The sequence below is a fragment of the Phragmites australis genome, chromosome 15 (assembly GCF_958298935.1).
Source record: "Phragmites australis chromosome 15, lpPhrAust1.1, whole genome shotgun sequence".
NCBI classification, from domain to species: Eukaryota; Viridiplantae; Streptophyta; class Magnoliopsida; order Poales; family Poaceae; genus Phragmites; species Phragmites australis.
The window spans coordinates 1,724,535-1,738,166 of record NC_084935.1 but is presented as its reverse complement, the minus strand read 5'-3'; the positions used below and the strand labels follow the sequence as shown (position 1 = coordinate 1,738,166).

Here is a 13,632-nt window from a genome sequence, read left to right as displayed (position 1 = left end):
GTCGGTCGAACAGACACTCCTCACCCGTCCGATCGCACGCCTTCGTCCGTCCCTTCGTTCGCCTGCATCCCCGCATCCACTCGGCGCCGACAGGTGGGTCAGTGTAGTCGGACGACCGGACGCAGATCGCTCGTTCGATCGCGGATGCTCGCCCGCTCGTCCGTGTCGACCGCTCCCCTCCCCTCCCCTCCCCGTGCCCTGATCTCATTCCACTCTCCCGAACCTCACCTCCCTCCGTCCCTTTATATCTGCGCGTCGCCGGCCCCGATCCCCTGCCGCACGAGCGCAGCCGGCATGGAAAAGACGTCGCCGCGGCCAGCACACCCGTCACCTCCGTCCCCCTTGCAACTGCGCATCTTCTCTCCCATGCCCGCACTGGGCACCCCCAACCCTGGTGCGTTGCCCTACCCCGTGCCCTTCGTCGCGGGCTACTTCTCCTCCTCGTCCAACGCCACTGCCGCCACCACTGTGTCCCCGTTCTCCGAAGTTGCCTCATTCTCCTGCGTGTCCCTGTTCGGAGACGCCCCGCCTAGCACCTGGGAGAGCTCGATCCTGCAGACTGGAACTCGATCCGGGCATGGATGAGATGGATCCGAAGAAAGGAGTTCGATTTGGGAGGGTCGGTCACAGATCATCATCAGCTGTGTTGTCCTTCGTCGGGTGGTCGTGCAGGATGTCGTGGAGGCTGAGCTTGACACACTCCCTCACGCACAGCCTCGCCCGTGCCAGGGTTGATGGCGAGTGTGTGCAGGTCGATGAGGGCAGGGTGGCCAAGCAAGCAACGCCGCCGCCGCCGCGAGCAAGGGTTGCCTCGTGGTCTCGGATTCCGGCGACCATGGCGGTTGCCGCCCCGGGCATCTCAACCTCGATGAGTCCGCCGTCGGGATTTCGCATCCGCGTCGCCACCGTCGTTTCCACCGCCGTCGCCCACCGTCATCGCCTCTTTTGCCGTCAAAGGCGCACAGTTCCATCGCCTTCACTTGTAAGTGGTGTCGACGTGCATCTGTGATCCCCTCCGCTCTTTCTCCTATTTCTTTTATCGATGCTCGCTGAGTTTAGCTCCGGTCGGCCAAGTGGCCATGGCCGTCGATCTAGCTCCGGTCCAATTTATTTTGCAGGGGTTTGCCGAGTTTAGCTCTGGCCAGCAGCATCATCGTGGCCGTCGAGGTAGCTTTGGCTGCGTTGGTGCCTTGTGTAGTCGTCACCGACGAGCTGGTGCCTTTCGTGCTACCTTCTTCTACTCCGGCCGGTGTTTCGTCGGTGGACTGCATGGTGGGGCCACACCAGCTGACGGTGGGTACGCGCTGCTGCGCCCAGGCAGAGAGGTCGAACAGAGAGGTACCCGTTGCTTCTTGTTTCCCTTGGATTTAGTGTCCATATTTTGCTGGATTTAGAGGCTTAGCGTGGTCAAATTTAGTCATGTTTGATACATTTCATATGTTCCCAAATCATTGTTGTGTCACTGTAAATCAAGCATTTGGAGTAGTTTTCTTCAGAAATGCAAGTAAATTTCTATCCTGTGCTGCTGAATTGACCACTGATTGCTCGGTGACAAAGGCCTGGCGCAGCTCCGGCTAGGCGGGTCACCATGCGGAGCACATGTCCTCATCTCCCATGAATTCACCCACACACCATGAAATGTCGTTCATTGATGCCGACCATATACCTTTTGGCCGCAACCGACATGTGAATGGGCGTCGGCGCTCTCACGCACGGCTTCAGGAAGAGGTACAGTGCAATTATGCAGCATCTGTTCAGTTCTGCCCATTGTGTCATGTACTTGCGTATGGACCTTTTTACCAGTGAAGCTATAAAAATTACGAATTTACAATGTGATATTGTAGTTAGAGCGTTGCTCTTAGAAAGGTTGGCCATGCATAAGGCCCCCTCGACAGGGAATATTTTCTTAGGTAACTAACGGTGTGTGTCAATTTGGCTCATTTGTTAGTTGAGCATGTCACATGAATATCATCCTTTTGAAATTGTGTCTTTCGGATAGACATTCAATATCTAAGAGGTTGCAGCTCGGGGAGTGTGTGGTACACATGTTGTCTACTTGGTAGTCATGTACTCAAGTTTAATCCCTTCGGAAAAATGTACTCTTGTTTATTCAGGACACTGCAACAGATATGAGGAGGGCACATGAGAGCAGGTGGTAGTGGAACATGGCTCAGGAATAGATAAGTTAGGTGGTCAAGAGGGCCTTTGAGTGTAGATGAAGAGTTCCCTTCCTTTTCTGCGTACATGCATAAGTGCTGAATCATTGTGCTGAACTGAACAACCATGTTGCTGATTCTTTCAGTTAACTACAGCGTTGCCGAAATGATGGTCTTACCGTGCTTTTTAGAACAAACCAGGGGCAATGAAGAATATGCCTGAGCAGCGATTTAAATTTTGATTTTCTGTTCAAGTTGGTTCTATAGTAGGTATTAAGTAGCTCTAAAACAAAGGTATTAAGTAGTGTGAACTGACATGCTTGTTAGTGAAAGGCGCCATTTGGTGGTAGATTTGGAGTGTTGAAGTTACCGATTAAAGTTCTCAGTTCTTCAGGGAAATGGGTTAATGGTACTGTTTCCTTAGCACTATATACTTGTTCTATACTAGAGATTGACACCTGGTCATTGATGACTCCAAGTTCATCATTCTCAGGCATCTGTGTGCGATTTAGATCCCGGAGTTTTTTTAGGGAGATCCCGATGTACTTTGTTGATGTATTTAGTCCGGATGTGCTTTCTCCAAAGAGTATGAACTCATTATTTCTCCTTTCAGTTTTCAAAACTTCTTATTTACGACGTGCATATGATGATGTTTCGAACAAGGGTATTATTGGGAAGGATGGGTATGTATGATCAGTATCAGGATTGGCACCTTGATGTCGATAACATGACATATGAGGTACCCCAGCTGCATATCATGTACCCTAAAAATCGAAAGTTTGCACGGTTATCATCACTTACTATTTCATTGGACAGGAACTGCTTGATCTTGAGTACCGAATTGGATATGTAAGTACAGGGTTGCATGAGGATGAGATCATTCGAAACCTTAGGATGGTCAAATACTTGCATTCCACCCCATACATTTTTCAACATAAATGGATCGGAGATGTAGCATTTGTCAAGTATATACGGGGATATTGTTTCATCGCATATCACATGTAGGCATGATGATATACAATTTAGATGATGGTTACATATAGGTAAATAGTATTGCCTTCTCGCAAGCTTCCCCGGTTGTCCAGAGTGAAGGACCTGAAGACACCTCAGCATATGGATCTTTTGAAGCCTCCATCTTTCTTACTTGACTGAGTATGTATTCATCATTCGGTTCGAGCTTACTTAGAATTTTTTTTATCTGTTGTATATCAATATAGAAACCCTTCTCGCCCAGTGTATATGAAAATATACATCTACATTTTCAATTAATGTTATTCATTAATTTCTATCTAAGGTTGACCCAATCATAATTGTTTATAGAAGTTCTACATCTAAATTTCTAAATGTCGTGGGGCTCGTTAAGCCAATGATAACAAATATTGTAGTATATAATATTTGGCTCCCGTTGCAGCGCATGGGTACGTAAACTAATTTTTAAAATTATTTCTAGTTCTAGATTATATGGTGAAAAAATAAATTCCTTAATAATGCTCTATTTATATATAATATACGTTCTAAGAAAAACTCACTCTTTCATTATATAATTTAGGGCTAAAAGTAATTTTAAAAATTAGTCTTAAATCTTAAATAAGCTCTTGAAGGCGGGGGAGAGCAGAGACCTCAACCCTCCACCCCTTCCCAAAACTAATATATGGGAGGGAGCCCGTTGGATTGAGTGCAAAGAGATAATTTATATAGCTTTCTCTATCTGTACTAATCTGCGCATGATAATATACGAAAGTGTTGCATTGTAGCACTCTCTTCTTACGATTTCATCCGATACACACATTATGACATTACGAAGGGTATCGACATAAATAGAAAGAACCCTGCAATGTGCTATAGACTTCTAAACATACTTCAACCTAGATGGATTAAACTTCCTTCAATCTAGATGGATTAAACTTCCTTCAATCACTGACAACAATAGCAACATTCATATATGTATCTAAACGATTCTCTATTTAGCATTGGATTTTATTTATATCTGGAAGTTTTCATCAGCCTCTCTTGCGCCTGGAATATTGGGTCCTTTTCCCTGGTACTACCTTTTTATTTACCTACTTTAACTGTACCATGGAGTTGTAAATAGAACAGCTCTTTATCTAGAATTCTGAGCACAAAAGCCAGCCATCCATACAAATATGAATACAATATCCATCAGCGAGAGCAAACTAAAGAGAACTGAATTTAATTCTTTGACACGGAAATTAAATTTTAAGTGCCCATTGGTTCATGTTATTTCTGACTTTTGCTTCTCTCAAAAGCATAGAGTTAGAAGTTCAAACAAACATATTTGCTAAAAAATGATTTCTAAGAAGTCAGAAAACTGCTTCTAAGAAAATAAACTAGAATCTAAAAGACTAATTGAGAGTAGCTTTTCTGAAAAACCAAAAAAATATTTTAAATCTAACAACTAAAATAAAAAATAACTTTTATAGAGAAACACAGCTTTTTTAAAAAACCAAAAATACAAACACAAACCTACCTAAATGCACTGTGCGAGTCGGGGACAGTTTGTTAACCAACCGCCCTGCAGCGGCCCAATAAAACCGCGTGGCGCAGTCCATCGCTAATAAACCCAGCCCGGCCCACGAGTCCTCCCGCGTAGGCATATACACCCACCAAAGCAAGCAACCTCCTGTCCCCCCCCCCCACCCGTCCCAAAGTCCCAAGCCCCCTCCCCTCGCCAAACCCTACGCCTCGCCTCCGCCTGTCTCCGCCGCCCGCCCCTTCCCCCCTCGCGCCTCCGCGCAGTGACCGCTTCACGCCGTGCCGTGCTGAGCCGTGCAGTCGGTGGCGCGGACGGCCACTCCCCCAGGCGCCGCCCGCCGCCGCCTTTGATGTCTCCCACCTGCCGCCTCGGCTTCCTCTGGCCCTGGTCGCAGAGCTCCCAAGAGGATCCCCAAGCGGTCACTTCCGGCGCGCAGAGATTGCTCCCCGCACAGCAGCCGAGATGAGCGGCGCCGGCGACAAGGTATCAATCCGTCCGTGGGCTTGCATTGGCATCGGTTACGGCGTAATTGTGATTTTTAGCTGTCGGTACTGCTCGTCCTGTTCCCACGGCGTGGCGCATTAAAGTGCGCGGGGTTGTTGATGGTCGGGGTGCGAGTGAGTTGATTGCTATTTGCTAGGGTTTTGGAGTACTAGCACTGCTGATTTAATGCTACTGCGTGTGTGTGAAGCATACCCACGGCACTAGATTGTATACTCATATTTTGTCCACTCTGTTTAGATATTAAGTAGACAAATCGTTGATCAGTGCTTGAGCTGTTGTTGCTTTCAACTTGTGTGAAGTATGTGAGAGTGTGGCACTAGTTCTACTGTAATTCAATGTTAAAATTAAGTTCCCTTATATGCATACAGCTCCTTCTTAAAGGTCCTCCCAACACAAATATTTTGATATGTAGTAGTAGTTTGTATGCGACACGAGTTATGTTAACAATGAAAGTTGTCCAAGTCGTCCTGATTTTCTCATCTTATTCTTGCTTATGTATGTAATGCAGATCTTACTATTTGGGTCCTTCACAGAGGATGAGACTAAGTTGTTCCAGGGTCAGCCTCTCAAAAGTCCAACTAAAAGCGTGGACAAAACATGGGAACTACCTGAGATCCAGTTTGGCTCACTGAATCTTTCAGTGTTAAGTTTACAGAAAGCTTCAAACCCTATTGATAAGGATGTTGTTCTTCCTGCAAAATCAATCGGTGTCCAGAACAGAGCCATTACCAATACCAAAGATGCTGCATGCAGTAATAAAAAGGAAACTGTAAAATCAAGCTTATCAAACGGTGGGCCATTGCTGGCCAATGGTAGCCCCACTGCCAATGTCTCTCCTAATAATGGCATCTTTGAGAATGTAAAGAAGACTGGGGCTGTGGTTCCGTCAGGTGTGCCTGTCAAAAACATCAGCAGTTCAGCACCACACACAGCATCAGAGGTGCACAAAGATGGCATCAAATGCACACAAAGCAGCAATTTAGATAAGGAAATATCTGAAAATGGACGCCCAGTTGTTGATACACCTATTGTTGCAGCTCCAGCAGACGAGGCAGCCACAAGCTTCAATAAGAAAGCCTCTCAGAACATGCCCTTGCTTCCTCATGGTTTGAAGAATACTGGAAATATTTGCTTCCTAAATGCAACCTTGCAGGCACTGCTTTCGTGCTCACCTTTTGTCCACCTGTTACAGGACCTGAGAAATCGAAGTATACCTAAGGTACTACTACTTAACCAAGTCAGTTCAACACAATTTCGGTGCTTATTTCATTGCATTCGTTCTAAATGGTTCTTTCATTTTAGGTTGGCTACCCAACCTTGAGTGCATTTGTTGAGTTCATCTCGCAATTTGATGTGCTTGATGAGTCAATAATGAAGAAAAACGAGAAGGCTTCTATTGTTGCCGCAAAACCACTTAATCCTGCCATGTTTGATACTGTTCTTAGAAACTTTACCCCAGATGTGCCAGCTGGAACATCTGCTCGGCCAAGGTAAGCGCTTGCTGGTGCTTCTCTTGAGCATCTTTTTTTTCTTGTGTGGAAGTAAAACTCATTGAGTTGCGGGTGCTGATAATTTGGCTGTTGTGGCTGCCAATTGAGTATAGCAATCGACTAATTATTCTTTTCTGTTGAGGATTTTGATCTCATCGAGTCTAGCAGTAGCAAGATCTGGATCAGTACATATTGCTAGGTGTTCAGCTGATCCCATTAGTGATCATATATCTTGATTGTTCTTTATTGGGAACCAAATTTAGCATATTAAAGTCAGAAGTGATGCTTATAATCATGGTCATATGATCATTTTCAGAGTCTCCCAAACAACCTTATTTTTTAAGCTGCTGGGTTAGGGCCTACTTGCGAATCATGAACTGACCATAGGCATTGATTTTGTTGTCAAGCTTATTCCGACAAAGTAGTTTCTCTGCATCACATCATTTATAAACAGTATGCATGTTGTTATCTGTCAACTTCTTTTTGCATTAACCCAGGCATATTGTTTGTTGTCAAGCTATAAATGCCCAGGATAAATTGTTATCTTCCTTGCAATGAAGCTTCTTTTTTTCAGTTTGTGATGCTATGCACTTCTGCAGGCAAGAAGATGCTCAAGAGTTTTTAAGTTTTGCCATGGATAGAATGCATGATGAACTGTTGAAGCTTAATGGCAATGGTTCAAATTCAAAGGAGGGTATGGTTGTTTCTTCTGCTGATGATGATGCTTGGGAGACAGTTGGGCGAAAGAACAAATCTGCAATAGTTAGAACTCAGAGTTTTGTTCCCTCTGAGCTAAGTGCTATTTTTGGAGGTCAGCTACAGAGCGTTGTGAAAGCTGCAGGTAATTTTTTTCTTGTCCTCAGAAGTAACACACTTGTTTGCAACTAAATCGACATAGTAGAAATATCTCTTCCAAAGAATTGTTCATCACTTTTTTGAAAATTGTGCTATTTCTTGCTTTCTTATGTTTGTGCCATGTTCCCATGAAAATAATTTTAGAAATATTTTGTAATTCATGCCCGTAACTCTGTGAAACCCTGCTTTATCAGGCCATTTATTGTTTGTTGAACAACTTGCCCTGTTGATCATATTGTTATTACCTTTTGCCCTCTGCTGTCCATGTTGTCATCGCAGTTTTAGTCTCTATTCAAACCCAATATGGTAATTAGCGTGTACAGTAAATGATATTTTAAGAGCATCCATAAATGTTGTCAATTAAAAAAGTATATGCTTGTGTTGGATCTGTACTCGAATGAATAAGAATCTAGAACTATACATGTGTCCTGTTTGGTTGCTTATCATTGTTGTCAGTATTATGCGTAGTTGTTGTCATTGCCATTGAAGTTTTGCTGATAATGCACACATATTGCCACTCAAATTAGTCGTCTCATCGATGTCATATATCGATTAGTTCTTCGATATTAGGGATCGAGTACTGCTCCAGTATGAATCCTGTAAGTTTAAAGAGCTCCATGCAAATACTTTTAATTTCCTCCACTGGAATATCACATCATGCTTACCATTGTTTGATATATTGTTAACCATAGTGTAAACCTTTGCTTGGGTGGGCCCACCTTGTGCAGTTTCCTATCAACCTTTTGTGTTGTTTATTGATGACTATTCTTTCATCTGTCAGGTAACAAACCATCAGCCACCGTTCAGCCTTTCATGCTGCTCCATCTTGATATATTCTCAGATGTTGTTCAGACGCTTGCCGATGCACTTCATCTGTTCTCAACTCCTGAGTCTTTGGAAGGATACAGAACAGCTGCGGGAAAGGTAACTAGCTCGCTGAAATTTGCGTTCAGTAATTTGACCTTGAATTTTCTTACGCACAATACAAGTGACACCATCCGTTTTGTGAACTGTTTAACATTCTTTAAAGCGTTATTTTACAATTTATTATGGATTGGTTACATTAATTTGAGTGCTATTTGACATATAGGTGACAGCTTCCCTTTTGCAATAACGTCAATGAACGTCACATGCAATGCATTTTGCTCATGAAACTACTTGTGAAGAGCAAATCGTCAAATGCAGCATTTAAGTTGTTTTACCTTTTGATGCTTTTCTAGAACGCCTTACAGCTCTCTTTTTTGTCGGTTGCCTCTCCCTTGAAGATCTGAATATTTTAATTTTCCTTCCACAGAGATGGGTGTATACCTTGTCATTTACCTTTTTATCCTTGTTTGATTGTTTCTCTTCTCTTGAAGTTGTTACAAGTTGAAGTTATGTTGAATTGTACTTCTCTACATGTTATTTATCTTCAGTGCCATGATTCGACGCTTCTTTCATAAAAGATGCAGTTATTACCTTATTGGAATCAGTTACAACTACAATGTATCAAACTTGATCTTGCAGGCTGGTTTGGTGACGGCTAGAAAATCATTCAAGATACACTCACTTTCGAAGATAATGATACTACACTTGAAGAGGTTCAGTTATGGAAATCATGGGAGCACTAAACTCTATAAGCCACTCCACTTCCCTCTCCAACTGGTTCTTAGTCGTGATCTGCTGTCCTCGCCGGCATCAGAGGTGATAATTTGCCAGATATGCTTCTGTACATGACTTCTCAAAATATTTGTTATCTTCCGTTGGATCAATGGTTTGCACTTGCAAGCTTGCTTTTATCCCTATAGTTGTCTTCATTGTCCTAATTGTTGGACATTTAGTACCTGTATCTCTAATCATGTATGAAGTTTGTACTACCATCAGCATTTCTTAGGGTGCCAGTGTGTGGCTTGAACACAGATGAAAACGACATTACAGTAGTTTCTTGATTACTCCTGAATCACTTGATCTAACAGCTCGTCTTTCATTGCATGCAGGGTAGAAGATATGAACTTGTTTCAACCATCACTCATCATGGAAGGGACCCGTACAGGGGACACTATACCGCTGCTGCGAAGCATGCCAGCGGGCAATGGCTTCGGTTCGATGATGATTCCGTCGCGCCTGTCGGTGTGAATGAGGTCTTGCATGACCCGGCATATGTCCTGTTCTACCAACAAGTATAAGTCTGAAAAGTACTACGCAGTGGATTAGCCCTTCCTTATTGCTTACACAGCCAAATATACTGCCTAACTATCGCCCTATTAATGTAGGAGCCGAGTTATTGTGTTAAGTGTCCTGGTTGCCTGTGTTTATTTATATGCTTGGTTACATAGCGAGAGAGGGACTTTTTTTCAGCCCATTTTGAGGTTTTGTAAAATTCAACTGCTTATCATTGTATGGCCAGCAAAGTAATCAGGAGATACTAATCATGTCACCCCTAAAGTGTGCTCCATGTCAGTTCTGTGGTGTCGTAAGGTGATGTGCTTATTATGGCCACCTGCTGACAACTGGTGGATTGGTTGTGTGATTACTTGCATGCCATAAACCAGTTCTGGATTCGGTGAAGAGAAGACATAAGCATCGGCATGGCCATGTGCACTGCCTTCTTAGAGTGTGTAAAGTGTCAGTGCCTTGCAAGCATCATTAGCCTGTTCGGAAAGCTTCAGGGAATTTCCTTTTGGAGGTGTCATTTCCCTGCCATGGAGTCCTACTTGATGGCTTCAACATGTCAGGGCAGATGAGCAGTTAGTATGCTGTCATCTTGTTTTTCAAAAAAGTCTTCTCCTGACATAAGCACTTCGGTGCCCACAGAAGTTTTTGCCCCTATTTTACGTTGCTGAAACAATCATGCCATAGTCAAAGAAGTTTAAACTGCTGACCATTCAAACCCAACATGCTGACCACTAACCATTCAAACAATTCATCTGGTAAAACAGCTTAAACTGCTGCTTTGGCTTCTTAGAGTGAGGCTGATACTAGTAGCTGAAACTTGACTGCTGTATGAACTATAATTTTGCAAAGCTGCCATGCTTGATGCTTGTGATGCGAACTCTTCATTTGGGAGAACCCTGAAATACAAAAGCATAATGAAATCCGAAATCAATACCTGCAGAGAAGCCTATCAGCAACCTGGCACTACCTCCTGCAGAGATCAAATCCGAAGGTGTTTCTGCCCAGCATCTGCCCCTCAGGTTCTCACGCACTATACACAGAGCTTGCTCTCCTCCATGGTTGCTTCTGTCATTTGATTGGAGTGCAAGGACAAGATCTATCCGATGGAGCTTTCATTTCCCTTCTGTACAGCACTACAGCTACACACTGACATGCTTCAGGGACTTCGTAACAGGACCATTATTTCCTCCTTTTACCATCACTCGCCGTCGACGTCTTTTTGAAGAACCGAGATCCAGATCAATCACACCATCTAGTTCAGCTCTTGATGACAACATGGAAGGGAGAAGCAAGTCGAGCAGAATCGCCATTAATCAACACATGGTGAAGAAAGAACCATGCCATGTCTTGAATTGCCAAGCTCCAACAACGCGCATGAAAGAAATCAGAAAAGATTTTTTCAAACTCAGCAAAAAGATTTAGGAAGAAGCATCTGGTTTGAGTTCTAACATTAGACTGCTTGCCATCTTATATCCAACATGAACAAAGGGAGGAGTAGAGTAGTAGTACATGATTCTACGTTACTCCAGTTTTTTTGCTTGAATTTTTTTTTGTTTTTTTTGTTTTCTAACACGGCTCGATCGACCTGAACTGAACACAGGAAGCTACGAGGAGAGCACTAGACGCCTAGATTGATTCTCCCCTCTGTTTTTTAGTTGTATACACAGGAAGATACTAGACTCGAAGGTTACACTAGACAGAAGCGGCAGCAGCCATCGTCGTCGGTCGCGATGAGGGCTCTAGCGAGGCTGGTGGATGACGCGGCGGGCGCCGCCCTTGGCGCCGACGTGCTGCGCCGGCTTGTCAGCGTGCCACGGCTGAGCACGCGGCGACGGCGCGCCGACGGCCCCCGGGGAGTTGAGGCTCAGCATCCTGAGCACGTCGAGGTCGTCGAACCCGGGTGCTGGTTTGGTGTGGTGGTCGGGTGTGTAGAAGAGGTCGTCGGTGTCGACCATGTCGAGGAGGTCGAGGGAGTCGTCGGGGAGGAGCGCAGCGACGTCGACGTCGTCGGCGGCGGCGTACTCCTCTTCGTAGAGCTGGTGCTGGCGGAACCAGTGGTCGCGGAACCAGGCGGTGGTCTTGACGAGCTCCCACCACTCGGGCGAGAAGTCCTCCACCTGCCGGTACGCCGCCGGGATGAACAGCGGCGCGTTCGGGTTCAGCGACGAGGACGCCATGGCCATGGTGCTCATCCTCGACTCCTCTCTTCCTGGAACGCAAGAAAGCAGACAGCTTTAGCCTCAACCTTCACCGGAGCTTGCGAACGCGATTCGAAACAGACGCATACGCGATCCGACCACTCTAGCGCCCAGATCCGGAAGGGGAATTCGTTACCGTCACAGATCTGAGAGATAGCTTTCTCGTGTTCGTGCTCACCTTTTTCTGCCTCGCGGACGTGTCGAGCGGGCGAGGGAGAATATCTCGGGTGTGAGACTGTGACGCCTGGTGGTTTCTGGCTGCCTAGCCCGTGCCGTGCCGCGGTGGGGAGGGGGCGGGGGTTTATAGCCAGGCGCGGTGCGACGCCGAGCCGGCAGCTTCGGGATGTGGGCGCGGCTTCGAGGTGGGTGGGGCGGACGACGGATGGGGACTGGTCGGCTTGGCCTTTTTTTCACGAACGCGGTGCGTCGACCGGATCTTCTATGCGCGTCGCGTCGGTGATTGGGCGATGGGGTGGCGCCAGTGGGGTGAGGAAATTATTCGGCAGGAAGGTTCCTCGTAACGTCATCTTCAACCATTTTCCTTCACAAGTTCTATTTACTTCGTGAAAGAAATAGATTCTCGTTCACTTTATTGTTTTAATAAAAAAATTCACGATTCTCTTTGTAAAGTAATTTCTAAGGATATTTCCTTCCTCTTATATTCTCTTTTATTTCCTTTCGCGAATTCTTTTAAAGAAAAGATATTGGAGATAGAGGAAAATAAAAAAAATAGAAACAAGAAGAATTAAGAAGAAAATAAAATAAAAGAAATATGGTTGGAGATGATCCAAACATGAAATGAGCCAGAAGAGATGCAACATGTAAACCGTGCAACAGTCACAAATGGGGAATTTGTGATTAGATAATTTGAGCATAATAACCTGGGTAAATTGTGAGTTCGTTGAACACCTTAGTGTAGTGAAAAAGGAGGCCTCAAGGGTCACTTTATACATTAGCAGTAGAAAAATGATCAGGTATCATATTTATTGGAGGTTTGAGTATTTTACTTGTTAAGTTAGAGTGTCATATGAGTCTAGTGTATGTTTTCTTCATATCATAATATAGGACGTATTATGATTTTAAAAAGTCTTCAAAAGTATATTTTGTTTGTTAATTTATTTTACAATATATTATTAATTTCTACAAAATCAATATCGTATTAAAAGATCTATGAAATATGGATCTACTGATATAATTTTTATACATTAAAACGTACGTATAATTTGATTAATTATTTATCAAAAATTATGAAGTTTGACTATTTCAAATTATAATACGTTATATATTTTAAGATGGAAGGAGTATGATAGATAGTTAAAAAACGAAAAATTACTGAATGTATTGTGCACCCTCCACTTAAAGGTGGATCAGCCCCTGTACACAAGGACATCGTCCTTTGCCAGGAAAAGCTAAAGATCGGCACTTAGGCTTGAGACCCGGCCTCAAGTCAATAAAAATCGAAACAAGTTGCAAAGCTGCTCGTTAATAATTAAGGATGTAGCATATGGCATTAGGAACAGATTAAACCACAAAGATTGAAGGCGCTAGAGACAATGATGTCGTAATCAGAAACCGGCACGCCTTAAGCTTATTCAATTGCAAATTGTTTTGGTGAAACGTTCCTTTCAGCCAGTGGGGTGGTGGCATCAAGAAAAAGGTAGAAGTAAAGGAGACGATCGAATGAGCAGCTAGAGAGCAACTCGGGTAGAGAAAGAAATGAGTTCGAGAAAAAGCGGGGCAACTAGGCAGTTCAGTGCAAAATCATCATCATTGAAAAATGG

General features: G+C 44.2%; 2 protein-coding genes and 1 long non-coding RNA gene across 5 annotated transcripts; 2 read left to right on the top strand and 1 right to left on the bottom strand.

Annotated features, from left to right (window-relative positions):
* The first annotated feature begins 180 nt into the window (after window positions 1–180).
* LOC133893561 (uncharacterized) lies at window positions 181–3,389 on the top strand. 3 transcript variants are annotated; one of them, XR_009904533.1, is made up of 4 exons: window positions 181–1,338; window positions 1,558–1,728; window positions 2,770–2,895; window positions 2,973–3,389. It is a non-coding gene; the product is annotated as an uncharacterized LOC133893561 (long non-coding RNA). The 3 variants fall into 3 exon arrangements; XR_009904532.1 differs by having other exon boundaries at window positions 181–1,325; window positions 2,770–3,389; XR_009904531.1 differs by having other exon boundaries at window positions 2,770–3,389.
* A 1,428-nt stretch (window positions 3,390–4,817) lies between these two features.
* LOC133893112 (ubiquitin carboxyl-terminal hydrolase 24-like) lies at window positions 4,818–9,915 on the top strand. Its single transcript, XM_062334076.1, has 7 exons — window positions 4,818–5,133; window positions 5,663–6,373; window positions 6,457–6,644; window positions 7,244–7,485; window positions 8,281–8,423; window positions 9,006–9,182; window positions 9,476–9,915. Exons 1-7 carry the CDS (start codon window positions 5,113–5,115, stop codon window positions 9,662–9,664), a joined length of 1,671 nt encoding a protein of 556 aa, XP_062190060.1. The 5' UTR covers window positions 4,818–5,112; the 3' UTR covers window positions 9,665–9,915.
* A 1,155-nt stretch (window positions 9,916–11,070) lies between these two features.
* Window positions 11,071–12,189, bottom strand: LOC133893113 (protein EARLY RESPONSIVE TO DEHYDRATION 15-like). Its single transcript, XM_062334077.1, has 2 exons — window positions 12,030–12,189; window positions 11,071–11,862 (listed from the first exon to the last, which is right to left on the bottom strand). Exon 2 carries the CDS (start codon window positions 11,843–11,845, stop codon window positions 11,393–11,395), a length of 453 nt encoding a protein of 150 aa, XP_062190061.1. The 5' UTR covers window positions 11,846–11,862; window positions 12,030–12,189; the 3' UTR covers window positions 11,071–11,392.
* Between the last annotated feature and the right edge of the window lie 1,443 nt (window positions 12,190–13,632).

Coding starts and splice junctions, on each gene's coding strand:
- LOC133893112 (XM_062334076.1), top strand. CDS start 5,113: ATGAGCGGCGCCGGCGACAAG. Junction 5,134..5,662: donor TGAGCGGCGCCGGCGACAAG/GTATCAATCCGT, acceptor TATGTAATGCAG/ATCTTACTATTTGGGTCCTT. Junction 7,486..8,280: donor GAGCGTTGTGAAAGCTGCAG/GTAATTTTTTTC, acceptor TTCATCTGTCAG/GTAACAAACCATCAGCCACC.
- LOC133893113 (XM_062334077.1), bottom strand. CDS start 11,845: ATGAGCACCATGGCCATGGCGTCCTCGTCGCTGAACCCGAACGCGCCG.